Below are 19,281 nucleotides of genomic sequence, written 5' to 3' on the forward strand. Positions count from 1 at the left end.
AGTCACCCAGAACCCTTGGTCAAGGGAGACTTACCAGACGGGATGGGAAGGAAAGACTGATTGTTCAGCCACTGTCTCTAAAAGTTTGCGGATGTAAAACCTTTTTTTATATGTTTGATCTCCTGCTGCTGTGTGGTGAATAGATTTTTTTATCTATACAGTTACATTGTATTGTCAAAATTGATTATTTTATTTTAAATATTTGCTTAAGGTACATGATTCCCCAACATGTATTATAAACTTTCTGTACAAGTTTGTTACGGGTCATGTTAATGCTGATTTATGGTTCCACATGTGGACTCATAGATTGATTTACACTGATCACCCACAATGTTATGACCACCAACATATTATTGATATAAACCCATCCACGCAATAGCAGCGTCATCTGGTGAGGAACAACTGCTAGTCAGACATACTCATGACGCATGTAATATCAGTAAGTGTGCTGTCTGTGTGTAGAATGGAAAAGACATACAATCTATCTGAGTTTGACCAAGGGCAGATTGTGATGGCCCAGAGACTTGGCACAAGTATTTCACAAACTGCACAATTTGGGTGTTCGAGGAGTGCTGTAGCGAGTTTCTTCAACATGTGGCGAAACCAGTGTGAAACCACATCCTGATTGCAGGGGATTGGGTGACCACCCCTCATTACAGATGTCGGATGTTGTAGGCTGGGCAGACTGGTGAAAGACTGGTGAAACAGGACAGACAGCGAACTGCGGTGGAACTGATACCAGACTTTAATGTTGGGCAGAGTACGAGTATGTCTGAACACAGTCAATGTTAACTCCATGACATTGGCAACTATGACTGAAATGGGCACATGACCATCGGCACTGGACATTGGCACAGTGGCTGAGTGTCGCATGGTCTGATGAATCCTTATACCTCCTTCACCATGCTGATGGGAAGGCACTAATTCGCTACCTTCCAGGGGAACAACTCCTTGATACCTGTACTGCAGGATGGAGACGAACTGGCGGCAGCTCCGTTATGCGCTAGGGAACATTCATGTGGGCATCCATGGGTCCAGTTGAGCTCGTGCAATGCACCACCAAGGCCAAGTAGTATCGCACACTGGTTGCAGTGGTTGTACACCCCTTTAAGATAATCACGTTTTCCAACGACAGTGGCATTTTTCAACAAGATAATGTGCCATGTCACGAGGCCAGGAGTTTGTTGGAATGATATAAGGATCACAGTGGCAGGTTGCAGTTGATGTGTTGGTCCCCCAACTCGCTAGATCTGAACCTGATTGAACACATCTGGGATGTTATTGAATGTGGCATCGGAGTATGTCACCCAGCTACCCGGAATTTACGGGAACTAGGTGATTTTTGTGTATCAACTCACTCCAGTGTCCTACTGAGACCTCATTGCTTCCATACCACAATGCATCACTGCTGTTATCCATGCCAAAGACAAACATACCGGCTATTAGGTAGGTGGTCATAATGTCCTGGCTGGTCAGTGTATATGTCACATATGTTGCAGAATGTTACGTAGAAACAGTCTATGTAAGTACTAGAATGTACCCTGTGTCAAATTCACAATCTAAAATTTTGTATTTTTTTTATTTTTGAATTTGTTATACATATTACATGTTGTATTTGTTCTAGTCTTTCTGTGTTTGATATGTTTTGTAGGTTACTTGACATCGATTTTGTTGTCAAAATTGACCAGTAGCTAATAAATTGATAATTGTACTGCCCATAATGAAATACGTTTTCTTTTGAAAAATATTGAGGCTGTGGACCTGTCTACAAACAAGATTACCAGCTAAGACAATTAATGAAGAGATACTGAATCTAATTGCTGTGGCACAATTTGACAAAAAACTGTACTGGTTGATGGGAGATACCCTACGGCATCAGGGCATAGTCAGTGTCAGTTTGGTTGTGAAGGGAACTGGTGGGGGGGGGGGGGGGGTCACAGTTGTAAAGGCAGACCAAAGTTTGACTACAGTAAGCAGATTCAAGTGGGTATTTGTAGATTGCAGTAGTGATGCAGAGGTGAAGAAATTTGCACAGTGTAGAGTAGTGAGGAAAGCTGCATCAGACCAGTCTCAGGCTGAAAATAACAACAACATTCTTTTCCATGCATTCATTTCAGCAAGTACCTGAAGCACTGCAAGATTCCATCATTGACGTGTTTTATTTATTTATTCATCCAGGGATCAACAAGTACCTGTGTAGCACTGCAAGATTCATGGAAAACAGAAACTCAGAATATACATACACATAGAAGAAAACCATTACAGTGTAGGGGCATTGTAACAACTACAAATGAAAAGGTCATGCACAGAATTGTGGTTTGGCGGGGGGACAGGGGGGGGGGGGGGTGCTAGTCTACACCAACAGCCATATGTGTAGCCATTCAAACAAAAAATATATATAAAAAACTTACAACTGTTCAGAATGACACCTATGTAAAAATTAATTTGCAATTGTAAATGTAAAATGATTGATTCCACATCATTACGATCTATCACACCAAATGATCAATGAAACATGCAACACTAAATAAAATGTTATGTTACAGTATATTAAGCAAGGTTTGAATGACAAACTGGACCTGGCATTCAGGCACATTGTGCGATTCAAGCAATTCCTCTTGCAAAAGATTTTAATTGAGCTGAAATTAAGCTCAACTAATGGCATCATTTGTATGTGCATTGTTCAGATTTTACATGCAAAAACAGACTTCTTGACTGGTGTTAGACAGTTGGTTCAAATTTGGTCCACCAATATACTGGACCTTGGTCTAAGATTAGTTTTAACCGTTTGAAATATCTTGCTTCGTTTGTATTTTATGTGCAAAGAATATGTTTTTTCTTGGAGGTTTTTGAATTTTGCCACTTGTGTACCTTAAACTTGTATGAAGCTGTTCAAACTTTTCACAAAGATAGATAAATGGATAAAGTCAAAACGAATTATTTTAATCCAATAATCTTTATCTGTTGTCAAGATATGGTAGTTTAAAGTCCAGCTAAATGTAACACATAAAATTCGTTGTTACATGACTTGAATGCACGGAAAGTGAATCAAATGAGTAAAAAATGCATTCTTATGATAAAATCGAAGACTTGCTCCAGCTTAATTAAAGACACCTCTTTTTGTATGTTTTCTTTACTTCTGTGTTTCAAAATTCTGCAAATTGGTTCAAATTTTTTAAGAACATAGACAAATACATGTAATTAATGGTCATCCTGTTGCCACGATACAAGCAAGATGGATTAAAACACAATTTAAAAAACGCATAGCAGATCAGTCATCTCCCAAGTCAGCTAAATCTACATCAGTTGCCAAGCTATGGCAGACTATTGTGAAAATAATGGTAGTGTGAAAGTTGGGAACCAGAATGAGAAATGCTTCTATTGTAGCACAAAAAAAGGTGAACATGTTATGGACAGAGTTAGGGATGGGAAAGAAGGGAACCACCTTTTCAACATATCTGGCAGCTTCAAAGACTTTTAAATCAAAACATCTTGACATTTCACACATTTTACGAGTTAATCCTAGATGTAAGAACAAGCGCACACAAATTTATTTGGAGCCAGAGAATGGAACGCATCTATAATAGGAAGTATCCAAGAGTGTGTGTGCATCCATAATAGGAAGTAACCCAAAGTGGGGATGCATGCATCCTAAACTTTACTGACACATTGTTTCAAATTGCATAACATGACAAATGCCATGTTGGATGACATTATCGCATGCATAATGTTATACGACATGACATGAATTAACTGTACTTAACGCAGTACATCATAGTACATCACATGGGTACTAATGCTAACAAATAGAAAAGTGTAAATATGTCAAGATGTTTTGATTTAAATCTCTTTGAAGCTGCCGGCTAGGTCCCTTCTTTTACATCCCTAATTCTGCCCAGAAATATACACATTTTCTTGTGCTATGATAGAAGCATCGTATTCTGTTTATAATTATGTTTTTACAAGTATGGGACTTGATTTAGAAAAACTTGAATCAAGATGATCAGAAAGAGCAAACTCCATCCTCCCGAATATGAGGTCAGCATCTCAACAACTGCACTGCCTCATTCAGTTTGTTCCCTATTGTACAATGTTCTTTTGATAATACAAAGTTTGCACCAGATACATATAGAACATAGTTTACCATTGCACACGTCATGAACACTCGTTGGTGGATCATGCACCTCAGACAGGCTGCTGTAGTCCTGCACTCCATCCAGGCTGTCCAGAAAACTGACTCCAAACCTTTAAATGTGCAACTATACCACATGCACATCTTTATGGGCTTCCAGTAACCTGGTATCCACTGATAGCTCTGCTTGGATTAAGTTGATGAGTATATGGGGAACTTCATTACTTCCTCCAGTCCACAGAAATAGTGCTGCTCTGCTCAGAGGATGGTTCAGAATGGCTTTGAAAACAAAACATATCATGTTCACTCACTCCACAAAGCATCACTTCTCTATAGTAAGCTAACAGTGATTCAGTAGTATATTAATTGTATTTGTAGGTGTTTCCATTAGCTGTTTCCATGTGCTGTTGGTCCTTCTTAAATAAATATAGTTTTGTAGTTTCATATATAGATATATTTCACTTCTGTGAACACAGAACACGAGTAAACTGTGTTTCCTGTAAATGAGTATGCACACTAAACATTTCAAATTGAAGAAAAAATAATAAAGTGCTTAGGTATCAATGAAAGTTACATTCTGATATTGAACAACTGTTACAGATTTGATACAACAGCAGACTACTTTGACCAGCATAATATTCTAATTGGAAATATGTTGTGTGCTCATAGTACTGGAAGGTAAGTAGCATTTAATGTACTACATAAAACACATTGACAGAGGAATGTGGGAAGTGCATTAGCACTAAGAATTTTGACACATTATGGCTGTTTTAGTAAACTAAAATTTATCAGTGTCTTTTCATTAGCTTAGACAATGAGAGTGTATTTAGTATGTGGTACCTAAGTACTTGTTTCCATTATTTGATGGTATACACGGATTTGTGGTAGTGCAGAAAATCTGAAGAAACTGTGTTTAATCTATTTGTCATGACCTTCAACATTGACTCTCAAACTGGAGGTTCTACTTGTTTTTCAAGTAGCTCATTAACTGTTCTCATAAAACTAAGTACACACAGTTCCCACCTTCATACCAAGTAAAAATCCTCAGTTGTTCCGGGAATCAAAGCCAAATCGTCCACATGACATTTAGACCCACTGACAGCTCAGGTGTGGAGCCAGATAACAAAATTTTCATAAACTGTATCAAAAATGTTTTTCAAATATTTAGTTTTAGTTTTTTGTATATATGATATTGCAAAGTACATATTCCACAATGAGTTTCTGTCCAGAACTGACTGGACAAGTATTGAGATAGCTAAATCAGCAGCTTCAGTAAGAGTGCTGCTCTGTATGGAAAGTGATTATTGTCATGATCAGTGTTCTCCTACAAGACTCCATGATTGAGCATGCCTAAGGAAAGTTTTGGCTGCTATCTGCACCATTCAGGAACAATCCCAAGCCAGCAGCTTGAGATTATATCCAAGCCATGTCCAGAAGTGGGAGCTAATAAGTAGTCAGGGGGGCATCACATGGGACTGAACAGAATGATGTGATGGTACAGTCCAGGAATGGTGTACAGTCACCATTGGATTCTCAGAGGTGCATGGCTGGTGATAACCATTTGTGATGTTATGCATCACCAAGAATTGAATGTTCACTTACCTGTTGCAGAGAACTGCAGGCCAAGATACCTGAAGATGTTCCCTATGTGCACTGATGGGATTGTGGTATTGCCAGTTTGAAAGGTGAGTTAGTATTTAACCACCATCTTCCTGTCATGACCAGAGAGAGGAGGAGAGAGTTTTGTTTTCATTGACATTCAGCCCAGATGGCCAAGGATTAAAACAGCAGCAGTCACAAGTATTTGTAGATGTTCTCGTAAACAAAAAAATATCACCAGCAAAAACAGCTGCATCAGAAATAAGTGGAGCTAACACCATGTTGAAAATATTCACCTGATAAGCAATGACTCCCCAGTTTATGACGTCATCTTGTGCCCATGTGGTGGCATCTCTGGATGTAGACAAGGAACTTGTTAAAACTTCCTGGCAGATTAAAACTGTGTGCCGGACTGAGACTCGAACTCGGGACCATTGCCTTTCGCGGGCAAGTGCTCTACCAACTGAGCTATCGGAGCACGACTCATGCCCCGTCCTCACAGCTTTACTTCTGCCAGTACCTTGTCTCCTACCTTCCAAACTTTACAGAAGCTCTCCTGCGAAGAAGAGCACTTGCCCACGAAAGGCAAAGGTCCCGAGTTCGAGTCTCGGTCCGGCACACAGTTTTAATCTGCCAGGAAGTTTCATATCAGCGCACACTCCGCTGCAGAGTGAAAATCTCATTCAAGGAACTTGTTCACTACACCATGAGTCCTAAATAATGATCCCCAGAGGTATGGTCAGAATTGACAACAGTTCTGAATCACGTCAATAATCAACTGTTCAAGGAGGAAGCTGTGTTCCAGCATTTCATACCAAGGTTTGAAACCCTGCTGATGCCATTCAAGACTATAGAGCTAAAATAAAATGAAAAGAAATTCACCAAGACCTTATGAATGGTGTGGGGATATGATCAAGCAAAATATAATCAGTTGAATGTCAGCAGAGGATATAGGACTATTTTATTTAGGAAAAATACAGTTCAGATTCTCAAGCGAGGGAGCTCACAAGTGAGACGGTCCTTTAAGGAACTCTGGGTGCAGCAAAACTGAAGAGGTCTCAGTCCATCAGAGCCTGGTGCTGAGCGTCTTGGTGGGAAGGCAGGTACAATTTCTTTGCTGATGGTGGGTGTGTCTTGTAACTTGTTGGCTGTCTGGAAGTAACACATTGCTTCTGTGGCCACATTGTCTCTAGGACCACTTGTAATGAAGTCTACATAGTAGTCAATGAAACCAGGTACAAATGTGGGTTCTCACAACAATATTATATCAAGCAGACTGTGCACATCTTGGAACAGCTCTTGATAAATATTTCCTGGCATCTTGCAAAGTGCTGTCTCCTCAGCCAGTTCTTCTGCCTTGGGGGTGCTACAGGCCCAGACCCGTGAATTGGTATGGAGTGACAGTTCCTTCGTCCTTGAGAGTCCTTTCTACTGCCTACATGTCTATTTTACAGGATGCAGGCTCCGTTCATAAGATGGCATTCTGGGGTCCATAATATTATCCAGCTGTGGGAGGGCTGACAATTGGGAGCAAATGGCCAAGTCTACCTTCAGTGATGCATGCCACTTGTTGAAGAGAGAGCTCTACAACGTTTCACATTAGACCAGCATGGGTCATTTCTGTTCAGAAGGCACAGACCTTCTTTTGGCTTCAAAATAAAGTAATGCATGTTGCATGGGCTCCCACTAATGATATTGACAACTGATGAAAAGAAGAATCTCTTTGGGAAGAGCTTTTGTATGATTACTGATTCATAAATTTGACTCCCTTTGACTGGGAGACCATGGCATGTGCAATGTGCAGACAACCATCCTCTTGGTATGAACCTCCTGGTTGGTATGCTTTCTGTGAGCTCAGAGGATGACCTTTATCTTAAAAGAATGACTGCATTTCAGGCACAGGTATTGGACTACAATCAGATCTTGACCTCTGCTGGATGAATGGACAGTCACTGTGGCAGCTTTAGCACCAGCTCTTGTGAGTGCACTGCTTCTATTAGTATTGTCCTTTTCAGCACCAGCTGCAGACACAAATAGTCAGAAATAGAAAAGGTATCCCTGATGAAGAAGATGGAATGGGAGATATGATACTGCGTGAAGAGTTTGACAGAGCACTGAAAGATCTGAGCCGAAACAAGGCCCCGGGAGTAGACAACATTCCATTAGAACTACTGACAGCCTTGGGAGAGCCAGTCCTGACAAAACTCTACCATCTGGTGAGCGAGATATATGAGGCAGGCGAAATACCCTCAGACTTCAAGAAGAATATAATAATTTCTATCCCAAAGAAAGCAGGTGTTGACAGAAGTGAAAATTACCGAACTATCAGTTTAATAAGTCACAGGTGCAAAATACTAACAAGAATTCTTTACAGACGAATGGAAAAACTGGTAGAAGCCGACCTCGGGGAACATCAGTTTGGATTCCGTAGAAATATTGGACACGTGAGGCAATACTGACCTTACCACTTATCTTAGAAGAAAGATTAAGGAAAGGCAAACCTACGTTTCTAGCATTTGTAGACTTAGAGAAAGCTTTTGACAATGTTGACTGGAATACTCTCTTTCAAATTCTAAAGGTGGCAGGGGTAAAATACAGGTAGCGAAAGGCTATTTACAATTTGTACAGAAACCAGATGGCAGTTATCAGTCGAGGGGTATAAAAGGGAAGCAGTGGTTGGGAAGGGAGTGAGACAGGGTTGTAGCCTCTCCCCGATGTTATTCAATCTGTATATTGAGCAAGCAGTGAGGGAAACAAAAGAAAAATTCGGAGTAGGAATTAAAATCCATGGAGAAGAAATTACAACTTTGAGGTTTGCCGATGACATTGTAATTCTGTCAGAGACAGCAAAGGACTTGGAAGAGCAGTTGAACGGAATGGACCCTGTCTTGAAAGGAGGATATAAGATGAACATCAACAAAAGAAAAACGAGGATAATGGAATGTAGTCGAATTAAGTCGGGTGATGCTGAGGGAATTAGATTAGGAAATGAGACACTTAACGTAGTAAAGGAGTTTTGCTATTTGGGGAGCAAAATAACTGATGATGGTCGAAGTAGAGAGGATATAAAATGTGGACTGGCAATGGCAAGGAAAGCGTTTCTGAAGAAGAGAAATTTGTTAACATCGAGTATAGATTTAAGTCAGGAAGTTGTTTCTGAAAGTATTTGTATGGAGTGTAGCCATGTATGGAAGTGAAACATGGACAATAAATAGTGTGGACAGGAAGAGAATAGAAGCTTTCGAAATGTGGTGCTACAGAAGAATGCTGAAAATTAGATGGGTCGATCACATAAGTAATGAGGAGGTACTGAATAGAATTGGCGAGAAAAGGAGTTTGTGGCACAACTTGACGAGAAGAAGGGACCAGTTGGAAGGACATGTTTTGAGGCATCAAGGGATCACAAATTTAGCATTGGAGGGCAGCGTGGAGGGTAAAAATTGTAGAGGGAGACCAAGAAATGAATACCCTAAGCAGATTCAGAGGGATGTAGGTTGCAGTAGGTACTGGGAGATGAAGAAACTTGCACAGGATAGGGTAGCATGGAGAGCTGCATCAAACCAGTCTCAGGACTGAAGACCACAACAACAACAACATCCCTGATGGCCAAAAAAAATTCAAACTTGTGAAGAAGAGGCTGTATATTGCTAATGCTGTTGTCGAAGGGACTATGCTTGGATACTGGTGACTTAAGGACGCTCAAGTACAGACATATTTAGCTATTATCTCTCAGGTTTTCACAGTGTGCTTGGTTCATGATTTGCTTTCAGAGACCAGGCAGAGTGTATGCATAGCAGTTCAGATAAATGCACTTGAAAAAGAGGACTGGACCGATCACAAAAATGTTGTGCATAAAATGAAATCAGCAGCTCAACCGAACACCTGAAATTGTACCATATGCTCAGCTGTGCCTCTGTTTTCAGTCTGTCCCCCTGTTACTGGAAATGGTATAACTTTTGAAGTGACCGAGCGAGGTGGCGCAGTGGTAGCACACTGGACTCGCATTCGGGAGGACGACAGTTCAATCCCGCGTCTGGCCATCCTGATTTAGGTTTTCCGTGATTTCCCTAAATCACTCCAGGCAAATGCTGGGATGGTTCCTTTGAAAGGGCACTTCTGACTTCCTTCCCCATCCTTCCCTAATCCGATGAGACCGATGACCTCGCTGTTTGGTCTCTTCCCCAAAACAACCAACCAACCAACCAACCTTTTGAAGTGGCTCAACAAATGTGAAACTTGGGGTTTTTCATATACATGAAACATTGGCAGAGAAAAAAAATCATGTTCCATGCCCTAAAAATTCCTCAGGTTGATTAGGCATCAGCTCCACAGGAGTACAACATTTCCAATACTTTCATTTAATTCTTTCAGTTTTCTGTTTACTGTTACATGCCTGCCGATATCTGTTCGTGACTGACTGGGATTTCCTTGTTGCATGGTAATGTCATCTTTTTCGGTGAATATATTCACACGCTCTGAAATATGAACTGTGTTGTTAATCTGTATCCTCTTCACTAGCCTTTCCCTGTTTTTTACATGTCCAGTACCCTGCTGAAGGAAATGATTACACAATATCGTTAGTACTTGGGTCATCATCTGTTGATCAAATAGAACATTTCTTCAGTGGCAGGAATACAGTATTAATATTTTTGTGTGTCCAAATCCTCAAAATTTTCTGTATTACAAACATATTGTCTCTTGAACAGAACATTATTAAAGTAAGGCAAGAGCAGAACAACTAAGTGACCATAACCTCGTTGAACAAATCATTCTGCTCATGCGTAAAGTGGCTGAGAGAAACTGTGTTGTTGCTTTTGTAGTCTTCAGTCCAAAGACTGGTTTGATGCAGCTCTTCATGCTACTCCATCCCTTGTGAGCCTCTTCATCTGTGAATAACTACTGCAACCTACACTTTATGAATCTGTTAAATGTATTCATCTCTTGGTCTCCCTCAATGATGTTTACCCCCACACTTCCATCCTGTACTAAATTGGTGATCCCTTGATGACTCAAGTGTGTCCTGTCAACAGATTGCTTTCTTTGGTCAAGTTGTGCCACAAATTTCTTGTCTCCCCCATTCTATTCAGTTCTTCCTTATTAGTTACTTGAAGCATCACATTTTGAAATCTGGATGTATAGGTCTGTATTTACTTCCTGCTGAGCACAAACTTGTAGTCTTACTGCTGCAAAATCACTCACTTTGTTAAATATGATGTGGATTCAGAGCAGACAGCATTAGAAAACATCCAGTTTTAATGTAAACAAGTATCACAAATTTTTCCTACTGTGTTTAAGTTTCCTAAATCTGTGAATGTTATGCTTCCAGTTTCTCATTGGTGACACACCTGTAACATGCTGAACTTCATATGAAAATTTATATTTCCACAAAATAGCAGAGTCACAGTAGTTGTCAATTATTTTATAATAACTTTATTCATAGTCAGGTCACATATTTTCTATATTGCTGAAACTGATTTTCACATCTTAGACATCTTTAGATAGTTTTATTCTCCCCAACAAATCCCATAATTTGTCAGAAGATATAATCTTGCACAGGTAATAGTAACCTAATGGTGCTGCTTCTTGTTGTATTATACATGACAAGTTACTGATGTGCTGCTTACTGTGCAAGAACAGCTTTTGGTATACGAGAGAGTACAAATAAATAAATAAATAAAAATCTAGAATAACATTGCCATGGGCGGAACTTGTGTAGTATGCATTTATGATGCTAGGCGCGTATAGCACAATGCATTGCCACTCTAGTGCCGCCTGTGTTTTCAATCCGGCTTGTTCTGTTCATCTGCAGTGACTGTTTTTGCTAGCACTATTTTGCTCTTGTTTTGTTCTTTATGATGGAAAGTTTTAAGTGAACAGCGTGCAGCTGTGAAATTTTGTTTTCTACTCAGTAAAAATTATGCTGAAACTGTTTTAATGTTGAAACAGATTACCAAGATGACACGAAGGGAAAAACTCAAATGTATGAATGGTTTACTCAGTTTAAAAATGGTGACATGTCAGATGGTGACAGACCTCGTTCTGGATGTCCATCAACTGCCAGAATCTAAAAAAATTCATTCAGATTTTGTTCGCTCAGGTCCGACCATGAGTCAAGTGTTTTATTTGGAAGTTTTATTAGAAGACTGTGCAAAGTGTTCATCAAAAAAGACCCAATTTGTGGCAGACAGGAGACTGGTTCTTCCACCATGGCAACACACTTGCAGACACAGCCATCTCTGTTGGACAGTTTTTGGCTAAAAATGGCATGCTTCCACTGCCCCATGCACCTTACTTGCCTTACCTGGCTCTGTGCGACTTTTTCTTATTTCCTTGCATGAAAAGGGGCATGAAAGGACACTGATTTGACAATATTGAAGAAGTCAAGAAAAAAATGAGGGAGGAACTGTCAGCCATTTCTAAAGATCAGTAAAAAAATGTTTCGAGCATTGGAAACACCGGTAGGACAAATGTATTAGTTGTAAAGGAAAGTGATTTGAAAGGGATAAGGTTGTTTTGTAAACAATTTTGAAATACATAGCTTTTAAAAAATAATTCCAGTTGTATAGTGGTGGAAAGTAAGTTTATCTGAAGATATCAAATCTGGTTATTGCTATATAAACCATACATATCAGTGATTAGAAGTCACACTACTAAGCAGCTTGTACAGAAAGGTAATAATTCACATGTTTATCTGGCTGTTTAGGATGAATTATCCTATTTTTATGGAGGTAGTCTGTCCTTACATGTAACTGCTATAGTTTTTTTATCTGGCATGAAATGTCTTTTTTTCTGTCAGTGGATCTTTGTACAACATACATAAGACTGAGAAATACAGTGTTATGAAGCTCTGGAACCTCCTCCTGGGTGAATTAGTTGGAAGGATGTACTATTTCAATGGGTTTCCAACACTGTGTTAAGGTAATTTATGTGCTCTCCTTTTATATGGCCTTGTGAAGAAAGATCCATTCACTTCAGTTTCTCACTAGGAGCTCGATTTGTCAGGAACATAGTATGCCCATATCAAAAACAAAACTTTGGAACTGATCTCATGAGATGGTTCTAAAAACAGATGAAATTTGCTTATATTTAACAGCTATTTCCTAATGTTCTGAAAGTTTATTGCTATGTAGTATGTTCAATTATCTCTAATATTTCATTAATTGTCATCATTTAAAGATTTTGTGTGCACTGAGCAACTTGCTCTTCATACCAGCGAAGAGCAGTTACCATAGTGCTCCATTCCGCCAGCTCCAACAGCATGGAGTATGTAATGGTCTAAGGGTGATCAGACATTGATCAAAACCAGTTACTGTTCTTTAAAATAAATTATTTCATGGAATTTAGACTGTTTTTATTATATTTTTAATAAGTGTAGAAAAGGACTAACAAATTCTCAGTGCTGGTAGGAAGACAGGTGCCTTTTAAAAAAAAAAAAAAATCGGCCATATTGCTACATAGCATTAGAAGCAGACTTACCACTACTGCTGATCAAGCACCTTGTGTTTTCTTTTTGTTTCAAAAAATAAAAGGTAAACTGCATGAAATCACATTTTTATCAGCAGATGACCTCATGAAAAATGGCATCATTGCTTTAAGGAGTGATTTCACTGAATGCAAAATTTATCTATGTTAAAATGGAATATTTAAAAAAAAAAAAAACATTTTTTAAAACTAATCCTTGTTTGATTGTCTAAAATCTCCAGTGTCACCCTCATATTTCTTTATGTTTCCCTTTTCCCTACAGGCAATGTGTGTTACGTATCCTGCAGCCTTTGAGGCAGGGTGAGAAAACAATATTTGCATTCTTCAGCACGAAGAAGGATGGCACAGAGTCATCTGACGATGAAAGTGATAAGAAAAAAACATTACAAAAGGACAATAAATCACGTGCTGCTCTGGAAAAGCTCAACACGTTAATCCAGTCTATGGTCAAGGTCAGATTTCATTTATGTGTTTGTTGTTGTATTACTCGTATATTTGGAAACTGAGTCTACTATTTACAGTGACAAAACGCCATTGTATACTTATAGTTGTAGTGGTGCAACTATAATTTATCTCATTTAAATTATTGTATCACAAATGTACAAGGCTCATGACAGTTGTGCTTGAAGTTTTTAAGTTCCTGTGCAAATCAGGGAACATGGCTGAACACCAGCTAACAAGTAAAACCTAATCCTTAATATCCAGAGATGTGTGTGTATACTACTGCTTCATGTTTTGGGACACATCGTCTCTCTTATGTGTTTCTAATTTAGTATTATTAATAAATTATAGGAGGAACAGTCATCTCAGGGCAGTTCCTATAGTGGAGACAAATTTGCAAAACCAAAGAGATATTTTGTAAAGAAAGAGAAGCTGGAAAAACAAATAGATGCAAAACATACCTCAGAGGAGAAAGTTTCAGGTATGTTTGTCCATCATTTACTGATAAAATAAAATTCATAATTTCCATTGATGCAAATAAACAGCAAGGTTGTTTTAATTTACTTACTATTCACACTAAATCAAAGTAAGCTGATGGAGTAATCCAGAATTTGTAATCAGTTAAGTATTCTAGTCTGTATTAAATACTCAACAATCCATAGTGATTATCCCAATAAAAATTAAATTCAGCATACACTATTGATATTTTCATTCATTTAATAAATGTCTTTCATGTCATATTGCGGGTTTATTATTGCTCCATATGTTGTATTTTGATAAAGTACCCTTACGTCATTTTAAATGGCAAAGCACTTCGTGGAAATAGGTCAGTTATGGCTGGGTGCAGATTTGGTGAAATCTCCTCCAAAACAGTGATACATGAACTCAAAGTACACCATATTCCAGCGGAGTGGATTACTGTTGGGCTGCGGTCTACAAGGTTCATTTATCGGCGGATTCAGGGTTACAGTTGCAACTTAGACACTGTGAACAATGGCAGGGGCAGTTTCTCTTGGGTTGTCCACAGTTGAGCCCAGTAGGCTGGTTCTCAGGTTCTTTGGATTGAGTCTAGCAAATAACCAAAATCTTGATGACTCCAGTACATGTATTCACTGCTACTGTATATGATGTAAGACTGGCTAGCAACGGTCTATCAATTTACAGTAACCCATCTAAGGACCCAGTTCTTTGGATTGATGCCACCCAAACAAATGGGTGCCAATGCCCGTGACTGAGCATGATTTGCGATTATCAGTGACTTCCAGGAGGCCTTATGTCTAAGCAGGTTGTCTTCCTTGTTTCTGCTGGAATCTTATCAGAGGAGTTGAACTTGAGGGACCATTATAGTGTTGTAGCAGTGTTAAGGCCTTTAACATCATATTTTGTCAATTTAATATCATAGGCTTTGGTATCTGTGGGGAATAAAACCCTGTTGAGCTTCAGAATGTGCCACTTCAAATCAAATATCCCATAATGCAAAGCCAGGAAACCCAGTCCAATGATAGAATCACAATTTATGCCTTAAGAGGGACACAGTGAGGAGGCCTCAAATTGCCTGCACCAAAAACCTATGGCTAACGACTGACACCCGCACTCCAGTTTCTAAATATGATTTTCCTAATCACCATAACATTCTGGTGGTTACTCAAAAGTCTGTCAGTAACACTGCACATTGCCAACCAACAGCTGTTTATAAGAAGTGCTTCCACATGTGGTTATTCGCAGTTGCTGACATTCTCTTTCTTGGTGGCCCATAAGACCACAGTTCTCATCCTGTGGTATCCTGCTGTCTCAACTTTGTTACATTGGTGACGCATCACTTCAGATCCACACACATTCCTCCATTCTTGTGACTGTATGTTGGATTCTATTTCTGTCAAAGTGCTGGCTGATGTTACTGTTCTCAGCAGTGAATGGAAAACCTGTCCACACTTCCTCAACTTCTTGAATTGTAGTCATTTTATTATATTATTATTATTATTATTATTATTATTTATTTTTTTATTTTTATTTTTATTATTTTTTTTTCTTTCCTGTCTCAGACGTTATGTTTGGTTAAAAATGGAAAGTGACGCGGACCTTGATCAAGCGTGACTTCCTTTTAATTGTACGGTATATGTTACATTGCATTTAGGAACTTTCGGGTAATTGAATATGTATCAATAATCACAGATTTCTGTAGTTGTATATATATGTTTGGATGTAGCTGTATTGCGTTGATGTACTGGTGGATATTGTGTGGTATGACTCCTGTAGTTGATAGTATAATTGAATATAATAGAGGGAAACATTCCACGTGGGAAAAATATATATAAAAACAAAGATGATGAGACTTACCAAACAAAAGCGCTGGCAGGTCGATAGACACACAAACAAACACAAACATACACACAAAATTCAAGCTTTCGCAACAAACGGTTGCTTCATCAGGAAAGAGGGAAGGAGAGGGAAAGACGAAAGGATGTGGGTTTTAAGGGAGAGGGTAAGGAGTCATTCCAATCCCGGGAGCGGAAAGACTTACCTTAGGGGGAAAAAAGGACAGGTATACACTCGCACACAAACCCATATCCAACCGCACATACACAGACACAAGCAGACATTTGTAAAGGCAAAGAGTTTCAGCAGAGATGTCAGTCGAGGCAGAAGTACAGAGGCAAAGATGTTGTTGAAAGACAGGTGAGGTATGAGCGGCGGCAACTTGAAATTAGCGGAGGTTGAGGCCTGGCGGATAACAAGAAGAGAGGATATACTGAAGGGCAAGTTCCCATCTCCGGAGTTCTGACAGGTTGGTATTAGTGGGAAGTATCCAGATAACCCGGACGGTGTAACACTGTGCCAAGATGTGCTGGCAGTGCACCAAGGCATGTTTAGCCACAGGGTGATCCTCATTACCAACAAACACTGTCTGCCTGTGTCCATTCATGCGAATGGACAGTTTGTTGCTGGTCATTCCCACATAGAAAGCTTCACAGTGTAGGCAGCTCAGTTGGTAAATCACGTGGGTGCTTTCATACGTGGCTCTGCCTTTGATTGTGTACACCTTCCGGGTTACAGGACTGGAGTAGGTGGTGGTGGGAGGGTGCATGGGACAGGTTTTACACCGGGGGCGGTTACAAGGGTAGGAGCCAGAGGGTAGGGAAGGTGGTTTGGGGATTTCATAGGGATGAACTAAGAGGTTATGAAGGTAAGGAAAAGTGTGAGGTCATCCACATGAGTGCTAAAAGGAATCCATCAAAATTCAGTTGCATGATAAATCAGTCAAACCTAAGGCAATAAATTCAAGTAAATATCTAGGAATTAAAATTATGAACAACTTAAAGTGGAAAGAACACACAGAAAATGTTGTGGAGAAGGTGAACCAAAGACTGCATTTTATTGGCAGGATACTTAGAAGATACAACAGACCGACTAAAGAGACTGCATACACTATGCTTGTCTGACCTCTTTTGGATTACTGCTGCGTGGTGTCGAATCCTTACCAGGCGTGATTAATGGATTGCATAAAGTAAGTTCAAAGAAGAGCAGCGTATTTTGTATTATTGAGAAATAGGGGAGAGAGCATGACTGACATGATACAGGATTTGGGTGGACTTAATAAAAACAAAGGCATTTTTCGTTCCAGTAGAATCTTCTCACAGAATTTCAGTTGTGAACTTTCTCCTCCGAATGCGAAAATACTTTGTTGATGCCGATCTACAGAGAGAGAAACAAACAAAAATGGTTCAAATGGCTCTGAGCACTATGCGACTTAACTTCTGAGGTCATCAGTCGCCTAGAACTTAGAACTAATTAAACCTAACTAACCTAAGGACATCACACACATCCATGCCCGAGGCAGGATTCGAATCTCCAACTGTAGCGGTCGCTCGGCTCCAGGCTGTAGTGCCTAGAACCGCACGGCCACTCCGGCCGGCAGAAACAAACAGTCATCATAATAAAATACAGGAAATCAGAGCTTGCATGGAAAGATATAGGTGTTTGTGTTTTCCACGTGCTGTTCAAGGTTGGAATAACAGAGAATTATTGTGAATGTGGTTCAGTGAACCTGCTGCCAGGCACTTAAGTGTGATTTGCAGAGTATCCATGTAGATGTTGATGCAGATATAGATAAAACCTCTCCTAGTCTTCCTCATGGACTTACTAACTTTAGGACCACTGTGATAACATCATGATAACTAATCCATGTCTTTACTGACATTGTCAGTTAGGTCATGTCTATTTGTAGCTACAAGATCTAAAATCTCTCCATTGCATGTAGGTTGTTGAAGTAGTTGCTTAAGACAGTTTTTGGAGAACGCGTTCAGAGCTACTTCACAAAACTCTCTGTCCATATGACCTGCAATAAATCCGTACGCATTCCAGTCTGTACTCGCTATGTTCAAGTCACCCACAACTAATATTGTATGATTGGAGTACCCCCACCTATTGAACATAGATTTTCTGTGAATTGTTACAGTGGACTCGAGTGGCTGGTAAAGACATCCAGTGATTACCTTGAGTTCACCGAGGGTGGTTACATCTGACTAACTTTGCAGTCCATCTCAATTTTGGCCTCAGTAGACATTATATTTTTATGGATTGTAATGAATACACTACATTGTGTGATGTCTAACATGTCCTTTTGACATATGTTCTGTGCCTTATTAAATATTTCAGGGCTCTTGGTACCAAATATAATTTTCGGATTACAGCTTTCCAGGAGGACAGTAAATGGAGAAACTTGGTTCAAATGCATCGGCCATTTAGAATTAAAATATCAACATTTGAAGTATCTATACTTTGCATATGATCTGATTTCACTTTCTGCATATTGACTAGTGAGTGTCCGTAGTAAACCTCAAACTATTGCCTAGCTTTAGAAAAATGTGTGCTCCACAAATACTCTGCTAGCTGATTACTTGCTTCCTCTATGTAGTGCAAATTGGACAGACAAGAGGAATTCTGTAATTCTCCACCCCACAGTGCAGTTCCAGAAATCTCCAGACAAGACCAATCTCTAGTTTGACACCCTCCATTTGGCTCAAACAAAAGGGTGCCACTCATTTCTGGGAATGATGCTGCAAATTGTGGATTCTCTTTGCACCCCACATGCGAGGCCAGCACTCTTCACTACTTCTGCCAGCCGCCCTTAGTAATAAACTGAGGATGGTCTCAGAACCAAAGTGACAGATATCATTGGCGAACATGTGAACCATAGCTTGCAGAGTGACGGCACTCTTCGAGCTTGATAGCTACATGCAGGGCCTCCTCCAATTTTCGGATGAGGCACCCCCCCCCCCTCCCCCTGTCCACATACCAAGTGCATGTTGGATTTCTTTCTGGCTCTGGACACTCTTTTCCTAAGGGCTCCATAATTTGCCTAACATTGGAGCTTCCAATGCCTAGCAAACAACCTCTCCCCGTTTGCCTGCTCAGATCCTGTGAAAGAGTGACCACCTGTTCAGTCAAAGGGTGGCTGATTGAGGCCATACGGCCAGGCTCTACATTGGCTCTCTACCTCGAGCAACACAAACGCATTGTCACACTTTTCTCACCCTGCTGCAAGGGCAGATCCACTGCATTGGGTGCACTGCAAGGTGCCTCAGCAACAGAGCCTGTGGGTGAAACAAATGATACTTGAGGTCCCC

General features: G+C 39.9%; 1 protein-coding gene across 2 annotated transcripts in view; it reads left to right on the forward strand.

Annotated features, from left to right (window-relative positions):
- LOC126242133 (28S ribosomal protein S31, mitochondrial) overlaps window positions 1-19,281 on the forward strand; it is a 48,574-nt gene that overhangs the window by 16,069 nt on the left and 13,224 nt on the right. The window contains exons 2-4 of one of the 2 annotated variants that reach the window (XM_049948065.1): window positions 4,733-4,810; window positions 13,476-13,665; window positions 14,006-14,135. In XM_049948065.1, coding sequence (XP_049804022.1) covers window positions 4,785-4,810; window positions 13,476-13,665; window positions 14,006-14,135 — 346 coding nt within the window. In that variant the 5' untranslated portion in view covers window positions 4,733-4,784. Of the gene's footprint in view, window positions 1-4,732; window positions 4,811-5,716; window positions 5,818-13,475; window positions 13,666-14,005; window positions 14,136-19,281 lie in introns of those variants that run through there. The other variant, XM_049948064.1, reaches the window with a different exon arrangement.

Source organism: Schistocerca nitens, chromosome 1 (assembly GCF_023898315.1).
Source record: "Schistocerca nitens isolate TAMUIC-IGC-003100 chromosome 1, iqSchNite1.1, whole genome shotgun sequence".
Classification (NCBI taxonomy): Eukaryota; Metazoa; Arthropoda; class Insecta; order Orthoptera; family Acrididae; genus Schistocerca; species Schistocerca nitens.